Source organism: Eupeodes corollae, chromosome 1, assembly GCF_945859685.1.
Source record: "Eupeodes corollae chromosome 1, idEupCoro1.1, whole genome shotgun sequence".
In the NCBI taxonomy this organism is placed as follows: Eukaryota; Metazoa; Arthropoda; class Insecta; order Diptera; family Syrphidae; genus Eupeodes; species Eupeodes corollae.
In genome coordinates this window covers 137524581-137539989 of record NC_079147.1, presented here as the reverse complement: position 1 = coordinate 137539989, position 15409 = coordinate 137524581, and the positions used below count along the sequence as shown (strand labels likewise).

Genomic DNA, 15409 nt, shown 5'->3' with positions numbered 1-15409 from the left:
TTTGTAATTTTGAGATTATGTTTTTGAATATAATTTAAGAAATCCAACATCAATTACCACACAGTGCGTGGTATCCCGCGTTTTATGGTTTTGTTTTGACAGCTTATGTTTTTTTTCAATCGGAAAAATTTTTCTAATTTCTGATTTTTCCAAAAAGTGTTTTTGGTTTTAATCTAATTTATTACGTAAAGAACAAACCAAATCTAAAAAATATATGTAATTGTGGTTAAGCATGCACAATTTATTTTTTCTTGTGAGTAATTCATTAAATTTGCAGCATTGTCGTTAGAAAAATAAATGAGGGATGTGTTCTAAAATGTTTGTTTGCTGTGGTGTAGACACAGTTTATAATTGATTACGTTTAATATAATTTTTCATTCACGAAAATAACTTTATAAACCCAGAAGAAAATCTTCCAATAGTAAGCACGAATTTGTGTGAAACTAATAATTAGTTAACGAACAAAACTTTTTGCAAAAAAAATGTTGTTTTGCGAAAAAAGTAAAAAATTCAATCACTCTATAACGGAAACCTTCTTCTATTAAAACTAACAACTTTTATGTTTTACTAACGTTGCTTAAAAAGTAGCTAATTTTTATAGAACCCAATAAGCATTTACATAGTTTAGTTTCAAATCTATCAATTTGGTATTTTTTTAAGTTTTAAATGTAGTTAAATTGTATTGGCGAAATAAACTTATCTGTTTTGATAGTAAATGTGACTACCGATTAATAAGTTAATTCAACTCAATTGAACAATTTTCAATATGTAGGTAACATCCAAGTACTGGCTGCCAACGTTAAATTTTCAAGTGATTAAAAGAGATTCAAGTCACTAAAATTTAAACTATTTCGATTTTGTTTATAATCTTAACTTAAATCATATCAAATACATTTATCCTTTCCTTAGAAACCAATTTTTGAAAGAAAAAAAAACAACTGTGTGCCTGTAACTTGACGTTTCAACTTGTAGTTACGCAAACCAGAATGACAGCTAGGTTCACGGTTTTAGTTTTAATTAATGGTACTTAAAGTTTGAACTCTTGATGTGAAATTGACAATCAGTTGTTAAATTTGTATGCGTAGAGAATTATTGAAAATCTGACAACGAAGGTATTGGATGACATTTAGGGTATATTTTTTTTTATATTCAACTGTCAATCTGTCAATTATGATTAGTTGATCCCAGAAGTCGAAAACGTTCTTCTTTTACAAATCGAATATTTAGGGTTTCGAAAACACAATGGAAAAAAAGCTTGATGTCTAAAATCGACTTGTTGAACTTGAAAAACCTCTACTTTTTTAATTGCTCATGTTCTTTTAGATGTTTGTGGTGGAAAGGGAGTTATTTCCACAGTAAATGGCAAATTTTTAATTTACGATCATTGTAACATCAAACGTTACTATTTAGAAGACAAAAATAAAACTACCTTTATTCAACTTAATTACAGTTAGGAAATGAGATGAAGTTTCTTCAGTTGTAAGCTCGGTTTAAGTTTCCTTTTCTGGACGCTACACAGCAAGTTGACAACAGATACTATTGAGATTTGTGAAGGTATACTTTCTGAACTGACTTCGAAAATGGTTAGCGACAGCAAATCAAACAGCAAAATTAAAACATTTGAGATTTTATAATTCGATTAAGTGGGTTTGAGGTTTAGTCAAATCCAGCTCTGAACACTTTAATAGCGGGTTCCTCATTGCTCACACGAGCCATGTGTCCAGCGCTGGTAGTCTACCGAGCCTAATTTTTGTCACAATATCAGCTTCGAGGTAGATTGCATACATTTTATGATTGTAGCGTCAATTCCCTACAAGACCTTCCTCACGAACGAGCTAAATAGGTCAGAGTACCTTATACTAAGCACCTAGGTCTCGGATCCATATGTGAGTAGGTACTGGCAGAGTTTTCGTCCTGCACGGCAATAGTTTAGAAGGCATTTTAAGGTGTATTGTATTTAAAAGCTTTGATAGACTGAAATAGGCTCTGTTTGCTTTGAGCGTAGTTATTTTTTAAGGTATTCGAAGGATTACAGTACTTCAAATTCGTGCTCCACTATATTGATTGTTTGTTTTCGCAGTTGTAGCCACTAAGTTTACTTTGTTTTTCCCCCAGATTTGCATGATCTAGATGAAGGAATAGTATACAGATTGGTCGGTTTTCCCGATAATGTTGATGTCGTCTGCGTAAGCCAGTATCTGGCTGGACCTATTGATGACGTGACAGGGTCACGGATTGCTTTCTTCAAAGTCAGATTGAAGTGGAGGCAGGCCAAACCATATAATTCTAGATGTTAATTGGTCTGGATAACAATCTGGCTGTTTTAAGTTGTGATATCGTTTGTTGATTTGGACATATAATACGTAGTCGAAAGTTTTGATCCTTCCTCACAAATTACAGTGAAATTGTTCAATTTGATTTTTAATATTGGACTTAAATTCTTACTAAATTTAATTTAATCAATCAAGTCTCTGATAAACCGAGTTTTTTGTCAGTTTTTGTTGCAAGAATTGACAAGCAATTGAAAAGAAAAACTTTCAGATACTTATAATATTCTATTAATTTCCCGTCCAGTTTCAAAGAAAAAAATAAAACACAAAATCAATTAGGCCCATCCCAAAAGACTAAATAAACCTTAGAGGTATTGGTTGTTGTTCTTCATTATCGAACGTTGGGGTGGTCAAATGGCCGGATACGTTAAGATGGTAAATTCAGGAAATATACCTACATTCAAAACCAAAGAATCAACTTCATGACGTTGTCTTCTGACGATCTGACGTTTTTATCTATGTTTTTGTGTACTTAAATAGTTCAAACTTCAAACCATTTTATGTTCGACACGTGCGTCAAAGATTTGCACAGTTGTTATTATTATCTGCTTATGTCCTTTCACTAATATGTATTTGACCAACCACACCATAACCATACTTCCATTAACGTTGTTGTCTGATAGTAATTTTTTGAATATACTATATTAATGGTTGATTGCATAGCTGTACCTATACTATAAGGCCAACGACAATAATTGCTCGCCGCAGAAGAATAAAAAAAGGCAAATTTCTAAATAAACATTTTTACAAAATGAACAAAATAATTACATTCCGTTTTCCCTCATAAACAGAGAGGGGAAAAGAAGCTTAAAAATAAACCAACACAAAAATATAAACGAAGGTAATTGATAAATTGTCAGACTGCTTGTCGAACTTATTAAAAGCAATTATTGTGTTTTGTGTTTTAAAAAAAAGGTTTACCTATTTCTTACCTTGAAAATAACTTTTAGTCCTTAAGTAACTAACAGACAGCCTTAGTATACTCAGTCGATCTAATTTGCTAAGAATATTTTGCTCGAAGGGCAGCAATGAAGCCAGAAGATCCAATTCGGCATTTAGACGTTCTCGATGTCTTTTTGATGGATTGCTCTTTGTGACGCCATCTTTTGGTGGGGGTTTTAAACTGCAAACAAAAAGAAATGAACAAATGAAAAATGAATATAACAAATTGACAAAATGAATAATTATTTTGAACAATTATTAACGATTATGGGGATTATTTTGTTAGCGATAGCGAAAAAGTAAAGGTAATTGTAGCCAACACGAAAAGAAATAATGTCTATATGTATCTATACAAGTCTACACGGCCAGACCACCACCACCGACCGGTTGAGGACGCTTAAGGACCCTTAAATTATAATAATACTTGTCCCTCTGTAATATTGGGAGGTTAAACTATGCATTATTACTTTTGTGCTGTTATTGTAATATATCGAAGTGTCAGGGGGTGGGAGGTAAACAATAGAAAAATAAAAAAGTATTGCAGTCAGTCAACGGTAAAGGACCTCTCCATGGGGTGAAATCGATTAGCCATGCCCACTTGATCTCATAATTACAACATAAGGTTGTTTAACAAAATATTATACCTACCTACACGTAGCTATAGATAAAGGTATAACATTTCCATGTAGACAGAGGGGTTATTGTAATCAATATCCTCTTTGGTTTCGCAATCTTTTTTGTATTCATTTTGTGAAGGGTGATATACATAGATACTTGTATATATTTTTATGGAAGTGTCGGACGACTTTGGCGCTTTGAAGGATTACACATCAGGAAGAACCCAATAGCACCCTGATTATTATGAACCAATCCCATATATGGATTTCGAACTGTTAAATATATTTTCCTGTTTTATTTTTGGAAAACAATGAAAAAAGAAAATAAACTAGGAACAGCTTGAGATTTGCTTCATCATAATTTAATTATGAAGGTGTGGCATTGTCGACCGAAGTCGGAAGGTATGTTATGTTGTGTTGTGGATCTTCTTTTTCCCCGCTTAACATGCGTCTCGGTTTGACTGAAAGGTATTCTCTTTTGTTGTCCTTTTATGTTTTTTTTTGTGTGGTATAAGAAGGAGATTATAATTAATCTCCTGTCAAAGTTTATAATAATCCATTTAAATTATAAGGTGTTCATCCGTAGTGGATGAATAGAAAAATACCTATTGAGGAATTGATTTGACAAAATGTTTTTACTTTTATTATTTGAGGAAAAGGCCAATATGAGAAAAAGAATATGTTTGACAAATATCTTCAACATCAGGTTATTTAAGACAAGTGACAAGAGAGTTTGGTAACGCAGTTGTTCTAAGATGAAGGTCATAGGTCTGCAGTTAGCAAGCAATGGCTCAGAGTCCCTCATCCCCGCATCTACCTGTTTAAGGTTCTAATTTCTAAGATTTCAATTTCATCTTTTAATTACATATGTACAAAATTTAATATTTTCTTATTTAAAAACAGATACAATAAATGAAATTCAAAATCCTGGAGTTTATCGGACGAATAGGAACAAAAATCTTTTCCTCGAGCTTGCCTAACTACCAAACTTAAGTGCACTTGTATTTTATGAGTTTTATGCAAAGGCTAGGAATTCGTTGAGATGATATCGCAGATGTAACATCATAATATTTCATTTTCATTTCATTGCTTTTATTTCGAATAAAGGTACTTTAACAATGACTTATAAGTATTTAAATCTTTTAGAGTATCGATAACACTGGTACTACTGGTAGACAAAATTACGGTTTTTCCTGTACCACAAACAAAATAGTACTTTGTTGATGGATAAAGGTGTCCTACATTCTAATCCCTTTATATTTTTGTATTATATCAGCTTTTAAAAATATGCCCTTTTAAAAATGCTAAAAACAACCAAAATTGTGGTTTTAAAGCCAAGTTTAAAACTAAAGATAAACAATAAATTGTGCGATGAATTCGCAAAAGTACACAATTTTCTCTTCTAGAAGATTGTTTGAATATTATTTAAAATAAAATAAATATTTTAACTGAATATTAAGGAAAAGGATAATTGGCTTTCCATCATGGATTTCCTTAAAATAAACTACTCCAGAAATGTCGATAGCCTTTAAAAGCCTTATATACGTGGTTGTTTGTATTTAAAAATATAATATCCAAGGGCGGATCCAGGCTTTTAATCAGGGGGGAAGTCGCACATTTAGATGAGTTTTGACTCACCGCTTAAAAATGTTCTTTAATGTTTTTGTAAACTTACAAAATGTGCTTACAAAATTTAAATAACATAATGTGTATATCTAATATATAAAATTCTCCTGTCACAGTGTTAGTTGCCATACTCCTCTAAACGGCTTAACCAATTTCAATGCTATTTTGCATATACATTCGGTAGGTCTGAGAATAGGTTTTTATCCATTTATTATATTTCTACTAGCTGACCCGACAAACGTTGTTTTGAAATATAAATGATTTCTAGAGAATATTGTAAGTGTGTAAGGATGTAAGGATGTGGTATATATGTTAGTGGGAGAGGATAAATTATATGAATTCGGCCCATGCGTTGCTTGATATATAGCGTTGAATGGCAAAAGCGGGGACTACCTTATGTTCACATTTGATTAGTCGATAAAATACATTCTGCGGAAATCGACAGTATAATTTCTGCACTGACAATACAAACACAAATAATTATGTACATATATCCGATAATGGAGGACAATAATTTGTTAAAAATATTAACAACGTAGATATTGACATTGAAAACTGCTGTAGGGTGGTCCCATATTTGCCTCTGCTGAGTAAAACATTCAATGCTCATATCTATGTTTAGTTCTGCAATTCAATGAAGAGCTTTAAATACATTTGCAAGAATATGAATAAAGGCAGTGATATGGCTGTATTTCGGGTTGAAAATATCAGTTTGAATTCTCCTCCTGTTAATAATGATGACAAAATAACACTTTATCAAATTAGCCGATACGTCAGCGCCAATGAAGCTGTTTGGCGTAATATGGGTTTCCCGTTTCATGAATAGGATCCAGCTGTTACTCAATAAGCCGTTTAACTTGAAAACGGTCAGAGTGTATATTTCACGAGCGGGACACAGATTGATCGTGTTATTAATCCACCAAAAACTACACTCACTGCATTTTTTTGAACTGTGTAATAGTGTGGATGCTTCTGGTGCTTTCGCACTAATATTACTCTATTCAAAATTTCCACGCTATTTCACATGGGCTGCTATAAAAAATGGATGCCTCGCAAGCAAGGTACGCCAATTGATGCCTGACCCGATTTATTCAAATCAAATGTCTTGGGCGAGTATTTACAGTCAATCCAAGGCAGACTGAGGGCTTCTATCTTAGACTGTTATTGGTTAATATCACCGACCCATTATCATTTCAAGATATACGTAAAAGTGAATCGACAACAGTATCTAACGTATAAAAATGCATGCATTACACTCGACTTGATGGAAGACGACAACCTATGGGAATGTATGCTTACTAAAGTAGAATTGAACTGTACAGCTTAACAAATTCCCTTATTATTTGCTATAGTTCTGACTACATGTTTCCCGGCCCGAGCAGAGAATTTGTTATTTTAATACTTTTTTTTTACACACTTACAATAAGTTAGTTATTTATTTCAAGCAAAATTTTCTCTAGAAATTATTTATACGACAAGACAACGTTTGTCGGGTCAGCTAGTTAACCTTATATATTTCGATTGCTAAACAACTTTAGTAATCAAATTATTTTAGAACACTGTTCTCCAGCAAGGTATGGTCTAGCTATTTAATTTGGATTACTCTCTACTTATGAAAGCACTCAAAGATTCTAACAGTTTTCTAAATATGAAATATTTACGAGCTAAAACACAAAAGTTAAGAGGGTTTTTGGTGCATTTCACGCAGAAATGTAAGAAATTGTTTGAAACGTCCAATGTGGAAATCTGTTTGTTTTAGTAGTTTTTTCGAATTCAATTTTCGGGAGTCTCTTATTACTATCGTTATTAATCTGCTTACTCGTATTTTGATCTTAAAGGCGTGAACAAAACTTAAAAATTGTAGACAGAAAAATGGGTGGTTCTTGAATTTAAGGAAAAAGGTTGGTTTAAGTACATTATTTCTCTAAAAAATAAATTAAAACAAATTAAGGAAGTTAAATAAATAAGTTGGGAAGAAATGTTTGTGTAGCCCTCACAAATTACACGTTTCAGAATCTCTTTTCATTTCAAATCTCAAGACATTTAAAGCTTTATATCAATAGATATGAAACGTTTACTATGTTTTTCACTTAGCCATTAGTTAAACAAAAGTGTCACTTTTGCTTTTTTTGTGATATTTTTATTATTGAAATTCGTGTTTGAATCGCAGTTCTAGAGCATCGAAAGCAAATTTACTTCAAAAGTAGGTTTATTCAACAGAAGATCAATTTTGAAAGAAATAAAATGCACGACTGGGTCGCCAGAACTTGTCAATTTCTTCTAAAATGTCTGTTTAAAAATATTTCCTATATTTTAAGATTTAAGAATGCACTTGCAAAAATTTAAATGCCATTTTATTTCTCAAAAAATCTAGATTAACTTATTTTTTTTTTCGAAAATCATTTAAAATTGTATTTTGTCTTAAAAATATTTTTTTTTAAATAAAGTGCTTATAAATATGCATTTTGCTTTTAAATTTCCTTACAAAATGTTGACCCCTTTCTGAGATATCGAGTTTTGCAAACAAAATAAATATTTTTGTTTAACATCAACAAAAAAAAAATCATTTTTTATCATCAAAAATCATCATTAATTTGAAGATTTGATCATTGACCAGAGCTTGTACAAAAAGAGAAGATTATTGAAATCGGCCCATTACTTCTCGAGAAAATTTTAAAACGAAATAAACGTTTTATAAGGGTTACACTTCCGTAGCAATATCAAAATATATTTTTCTTGTAGAAAGAAGCCAAATTAAGAACACAAAATTTAGAGAAAGTTAAAAAAAAAAATCACATATTTTAACCAACAAATTTTTTGATTGGACTGCTGTTATTTTTTGTATTAATAAAATGAAAAAAAATGCCTTACGCTAATGGGCTGAAAACCTTAATTTCAATCAAATTAAATTGTTTGAACTGTAGGGGCCAGGAAAGAAAGACAGACGGACGGAATCGGGGTGCCCACTTTTGTCGACTTATGTCGTCGTTATGTCATTTTTGATTAAAAGCTCTAGTTTGAATTTTTTTACTAATGCAAAACTTGCTATCGAGTTCCAATATGTCACAAGTAAAAATAACTTCAGTGGTCACTATTTATGTGGTTCAAAAAAATTTAATAATAAAACTGAGGGCTAGTTTCGGAAATTTAAAGGCAACTCAATATAATATTTATAATCTCTTATTCAAGGTTTATTTTTAAGAATTTGGCATGACTAAAGATTTTTCAAATTCTAAATTGATTGAAACCAAAAATTTTAGTTGTTGTTGACAGAAAACCACTTTTTGCTGAATGTCGTTAAATTATTAACACATTTTAAGTTGAAATTTTTACTAATATAACTTAACATATGACCCCCCCCTGGATCGTCCATTGGTCAAAAGTTGATGAACTTGTTCTGTGTTTTTGGAATAGGGCTGAGTAACCGATTCACATAATGTATTTGGTCCAGTCTTCAGTTAAAAGAAGTACTTTTAGCAACAAAGTTTAAGGTAGTAAAATGCAAATGTTGTTTTCAAATAAAAAATAAAAATTTAATGGGGGTCTTATCCATTAAAGCAATACGATTAGTTTTGAATTGAAGAGAATTCCTACGAAAAAACAAAAAATTATCTCCCAAGGGGGAGGTAATGACCTCTACGACCCCCCTCTGGATCCGTCATTGATAATATCTCAAAACCTTAAATAATTTATTCATTTTGATGTCTTATTTGAACCTTTTGGAAACTTACATCTAAATTTTGGCTAACCACTGAGGCCAGTGTTAAGTTTAGTTTTGTTCGTATATCTTGTAGAGGAATATGTTGTGTAGGTACTTTATGCTTTTTAGCTAAAAGTTCCGACTGAATAATTTTGAGGAATTGATTTGAGTTCCGAGCTTACATAAGGTTTCTGCTATTTTCGATGCAATGAAGTTTTTATTTTTATGTCTGCAGCCTCTTTTAGGAAGAAGATAATAAATAAATAAATAAATTGGGTGGCGCAACAGTCCGATGAGAACTAGTGCCTAGTGACTTACAACTCTCAACCAATCCTGTGTGCGAGTAATGTTGTCAGGAATGGAGGGGACCTACAGTTTATATGCCGAATCCGAACGGCTAATTTGAGAAAGTACTTTTTCATGACAATAATTACTCTTGGAGAATTTGTCGTCTCCTCGCAAAAGGCAGAAAAGACTTTAGATGGCATAGGCAGGGATCGAACCCAAGACCTAACCATCATGCCACGGGTACTAATTGAAGAAGATAATGGTAAACAATAACTGATCTTTTTATGTTTTTTCGAGTTCTTTAGATAAAAGATTTTGGATAGAAAACTTGGCCATTAATGGAACCAATTTGTTGTTATTAGAAACAACTTTACAGACGTCAACGTCGTTGACATTAGCAACATATTACTCAGAAATGCATCGATTTTTCTTCATAACAATTTTTTCTAAAGACGTTTTGCAGTCAGGTTTTCTTTTTCTTTACTCTTATACCTTATACTGTACAAGAATACGTGCCTTAGCTAGAGACTCCAAAATTCAAAGTAAGTTATTATCGTAAAAAATCCTATAGTTTTAGTGGCTGGGAATTATTCTCAATAGCCTAACTAAAACTTTGGATAGTGCTCTTAAGTCTGGCTCTCAAAACAAATAGTTTTTAGCGCTTCTGTGGGCTTTCTTAGGGTTGTTTCTTTTAAGGACGTTGCGAACTTTAGTGTAGCGAATTCAAATCAAAAGGAACTGCTGCGTTAGCTTCGTTCAAGGTGCAACAACTGGACAGATTTTAAAGAATTTATCAGCTTCAGGATGAGTTTTTGAAAGGCATTTTGAGTTTAAATTGAAATATAGGCACTGTCGTATCTTTTCAAATTTGTTTGATCCCATGGTTTGTTGTATCGGAGCAAGACACCAGTGGTGCCCTGATTCTCTTGGGAGCTGAAACATCGATATAATGTAAACTAAGCCAAGAAAAGGTCCAATTTTAGTGTGTCTCGTCAGCAGTAGGTACCTTAACTCTAACTGTTGAGCGTTCAAATCCATTTTTTTTGTACTTATATTGCACATAAGCTTTTCCAGCTTTGGTGAAGTGCCACCTGAAGTAGAATCACGATTGTTTTCAATATCGCTGCCCTTACAAAAATCTTGAAAATCCGGCGAAAAAGCGGGAAAGAATAATCATCAAAAACGAGTTCATCTTCACTCTCCGAGTCGTTTTAAAACAGTATAGGTATAATCAAATCAATTGAACCAAAAATATAAAGAACTACAGCGTCAGTAAGAAATAAACAAGGCAATGAGTGATGACCAGGAAGATTATTTATAAGAATCGAAAACAACAAAGACCCAAAACATCTGGTACATTTTTGGATTTAATTGTTGGACAGATAAAAAAATAATTATAACCTCAAAATAATTTAATTTTAGAAAAAATGTTGTTTTCAAGATTCAGTTAAATGTTCATAAAAATCCACAAGTCAGTTTTTTTTTTTATAAAATTACAATCTATAGCAAGTAATACACAAAATTGGTAAAAATTTATGTTCGACCCTCGATATTTCGGAAATCAATGCAGGTATTGACTTCAAGTTAATTTTGTTCTGTGCTAAATTGTTGTTAACGTAATATAATAATTTTAGAAAACATAATCTGTGTTTTTTATATAAGGAACAAAAAAATCAAAAAATGCTACTAAAATGGTTTTCGACTGAAAACCTCATTAATGAAAACATATTTCGAATTCAGACTTATTTTATCATATACAAAATATTGTTGTTAATAATTAGTTATTTGGAAGGTCCTTTCATTTATTTGAAGTGGAAATATCTACTGGTTCTTGAGATATGGACGATGGAAAACGTTATCCTAAACGTACGTACACAAGCACACAGAGACGTCTCTCTAGATTCTCGATACCTTAAAATGTCGAGAAATGTCAAAATTTTTAATTCGCTAAATCAGAACTTTAACGGGAAGTGATTAATGTTGACGTTGACCATCAAAGTTTAGCGAATCTATGTTTTGACAGAGATATCAAAACGCTACTTTGGCTAACATACCTAAGCGTGAACGCGTTTCGTGACAGAATTGAACTGAGGGTTTCACTATGAAAGATGACGCTGCGTTGACATGAACATTTTGAATTTTTGTTGACGTCAAAAGCAGAAAATTAATTAAAGTTCCGATTCAATAAAATAGAACATACATATTTATAAATTAACAACAAAAATCGATAATAATTATCCATAATTTTGTTTTATTATTTTCCACTTATTAATTTGTTTTACCAAGCAATTCACTTAGTAGGACCTAGGTTCACATCTCCTGGTAAGTAAGAAATGGGAATATAAGAAAAACTTCAAATCCTTTATTCTTTGCTCAAACCTATCTAAAGTTTCTACCCCAAAATTCACCAAAACAACTCTAGAAACAAACAAAAATCGAAACATCTACTACGTTCAAAGATAGCAAGCCTTAAAAGAATTCACTACCATAATAAACCGTTTTTCGAATGAAGAGAAAAACTAAATTAACGTCAAGGAAAATACAAAAAAAGGAAGAAAAACACAATGGCAGAACTTTTATAGGAAGGACGATATAGAAGATATAGACGGCGGCGTCGCGCGGCGTTCGGTAGGGTAAAACAAAATACACATAGATTTTATATCTATTCTATAAATATGTATAGGTATATACTATATACTATATAAACGATACCCCAAATTGTTAGCATTCTTTTCGCATTCTTCTTTCATTCCTTTTATACTTGTTTTCTTTCTTCTACACAAAGTATACCATAGATATGTATTAATGTATGTATTCTGTTTCTTTTTGAAAACATCATATCGAAATTCACTTTCTTCTTATTTTTCCCAAGGATATTTTTCTTCGCTAAGCGCTATACTCCATCCAATCCAACGCCCACCCTCCTTCAAGTTTCTTTTTTTTCTTTTTCTTCCCTTTATGTTAGTCCTTTCCAATACAAATACATATATACATAGTTACAAACCTACTCTATACTCACTCTGGCCCATTTTTCATTTAAAGACTCTGCTTTTACAGTTAGCCATAAATAATAAGGGTTTGTTGAAAAACCGCTTTTCGAGGGTATGTGTAATATGTATAATTTTCTTATTATCTGCAGACCTTGAATGTAGGTAAGATACGGAGAGGTGGGGGGAATACAGGGTGATATTACCCAGACGGCCGATAAAACACCAAAAAAGTTAAAAAAGAATCAAACTAACACAAGCAGTTGTTATATCGTTAGTCCTTTTTCTTTACCAAAACTCAGATACATATACTCGTATATTCCCCTTTTTCGGTGTGTTCTTCTCAGAAACCTTCAACATTTAAAAATGGTAAAAGAGATAGTGGTCCCACTAATTTCACTTATTACGGGTATTTAATGTGAAATAGAAAGATGTACGGTGGTAGACGGTGCGGTGGTATTATATGTTCTAAGCTATACGCGGATAACCGACATAAAACGGCAAGGGAAGCAGAACTTAGGAAAAGAGGAATCTGCAAACCGCAAAACGTATATCTACATAGTTGCTATAATTTGTTCATTATATACCTATTCGTATTTTATACGAGAGAGAAACGGTCTTCAAAATTATCCCCATTCGCTGTCTCTGGGCCAAATAATTGTAGGGTCAATTATTAGATATTATTTCCACCAAAAATACAGCCAAAGAAACAAAGTATAGAGAGATCAATTCATTTTGCTTAAGTGTTCATAGAAATTAAGTGATTGCTGGTTTTTGAGATACGTGATGCGATTTGAGAGATGAGAATATTGTCATGTTGCGGCTAATAGGCCCCATTAAATGAAATGATATTTGATTTCAAAAACGTGATGGTATTTTCTCTAATTGGAAAAATTAGTCTGTGGAAAGTTTGGGTATTTTTATAGAACACTAAGAGAATAAAGCTCAGTTGTCATAGTTCAATAACAGAAGTAGATTTAGATTTTATTTGTTAGATTTTTTTCCATTTCGAAAATATCAATTAACATTTATTTGAATGCAAAAATCTGTTAAGCATGGCTTTGCCGTCTGCCGTCAGTGAATGGTATTTTAAAGGTTTAAAAGAGATAAATGCAATTTTTAATAAAAGAAAAGAAAAAGAGAAATATAAAAAAGTGAACATAATCTATATCTACAAAACTGAAATCAAGCAAAAGAGGAAATCTTTGTAACGGTTTGGCTTCGAAACTTTTTATTCGATTTTCCTGCAGTTTTTTTTTTAAATGAAAGAGCAGGTTTTAGGCATAAAAAAGTGAGATAATCAGCCTTATCATGAATTCCATCGTAATCGGGAATTTTTACGAATCCCGAAAAACTGTATTATGAAATCCGTTCGTAGTGGAAAATCTCATACAATTTTGCATTACGAACGGATTTCATGATACAGTTTTTCCGGATTCGTAAAAACTTCCGATTACGATGGAATTCATAGATAATCAGCCTTATCATGAATTCCATCGCAATCGGGAATTTTTACGAATCCCGAAAAACTGTATTATGAAATCCGTTCGTAGTGGAAAATCTTATACAATTTTGCATTACGAATGGATTTCATGATACAGTTTTTCCGGATTCGTAAAAACTTCCGATTACGATGGAATTCATGATAGAGCTGAATATTAGTCAATCATTTGCTATGTATACATACAAAATCCAAATATCAGTGACTCACTGATCTCTCGTTTCGATAGGAAAAATGAATACCAAGTGCAATTTCTGTCGTTCATTCAAATGGCCAAAAGAACTAGGAACCTCCAGGCTCTGCTATTCAGGAGGAAAAGTTTTATTGGCAGAAATTGCTGATCCACCGGAACCATTAAAAAGTCTTTTGAATCATAATCTTTGAGATTCTAAACATTTGCTTCATATGGTTCGGAGATATGGAGATTGTATGCCTACATTTAAAGTTCAGGGTCAAGTCTACCATTTAGCTGGATCTTTTTTACCGAACAACCCTGACGAACGGAAATGTTTGCAAATATATTTCATGGGTGATTCGGTGAGCGAAGAACAACCCAAATAGCCCCAAATACTTACAGAGAATTATTATACGACTTGCAATATTTGTTACATTGTCACAATCCCTACGTGCGCAGCTTCAAGAGTGCTTTTGAGGCAATGCCATCAAATAGAGAACATTTGCAAGTCATTATCAGAGCTGACCGTGCGCCACAGACAGAACACAGAGGTCGGTATAATGCACGTCAAGGGTCAAGTTGAAGATGTATAGCCGTATTAATTGTTGGACTAGAATTTAAAAAAAGGGATATAGATTTGCGAGCACGAGATAACACTGTAAAACGTGTAAGTGAAATACACCGGTCTTACGATGCACTGCAGTACTCTTTGATATTTAGTCATGGTGAAGACGGTTATTCAATTAACGTAATATAAGTTGTCTAAGAGTTCCTAAAAAAAAACAGTTTCAGCAAGGGATTTTTACTATTACAGGCTTCAAGTCAGAGAAAGTTCAAATAATATTTTACTTCGTTGCGGGAAATTATTCAGTCCGTATATTGTCGATATGTACGCTAAAATTGAATCTGATCGGCTTCAGTTTTTAAGACCAAGTCAAACTAAATTATACGAGCCGAGCTGGCGCTGATCCTACAGAAATGGGAAAAAGGGTTATTTTACCGGCTTCATTCATTTTCGGCAAACATTGCCAGTTGTGCCAAGAGCTACAAAAAGCGATAAAATAAAGGCTTGCCTAAAATCGTCGTTTCTGTGGGCTTCTGTCAGTGGTGATAATAATGCAGCACAATTTTCAAGAACTCTTTTGGATATAGGAAATGGAAATATTTTAAATAATGATGGGGGAGTACTAAAAGAACCAACATTTGCAACTAGCATCACTGGACAAGACGAATTAATGGTTAC

General features: G+C 32.5%; 1 protein-coding gene across 2 annotated transcripts in view; it reads right to left on the bottom strand.

Annotated features, from left to right (window-relative positions):
* The window catches only part of LOC129943239 (uncharacterized), a 129861-nt gene that overhangs the window by 61354 nt on the left and 53098 nt on the right, over nt 1–15409 (bottom strand). For both annotated transcript variants that reach the window (XM_056052542.1, XM_056052543.1), the window contains exon 3: nt 3263–3453. In XM_056052542.1, coding sequence (XP_055908517.1) covers nt 3263–3453 — 191 coding nt within the window. The remainder of the gene's footprint in view (nt 1–3262; nt 3454–15409) is intronic.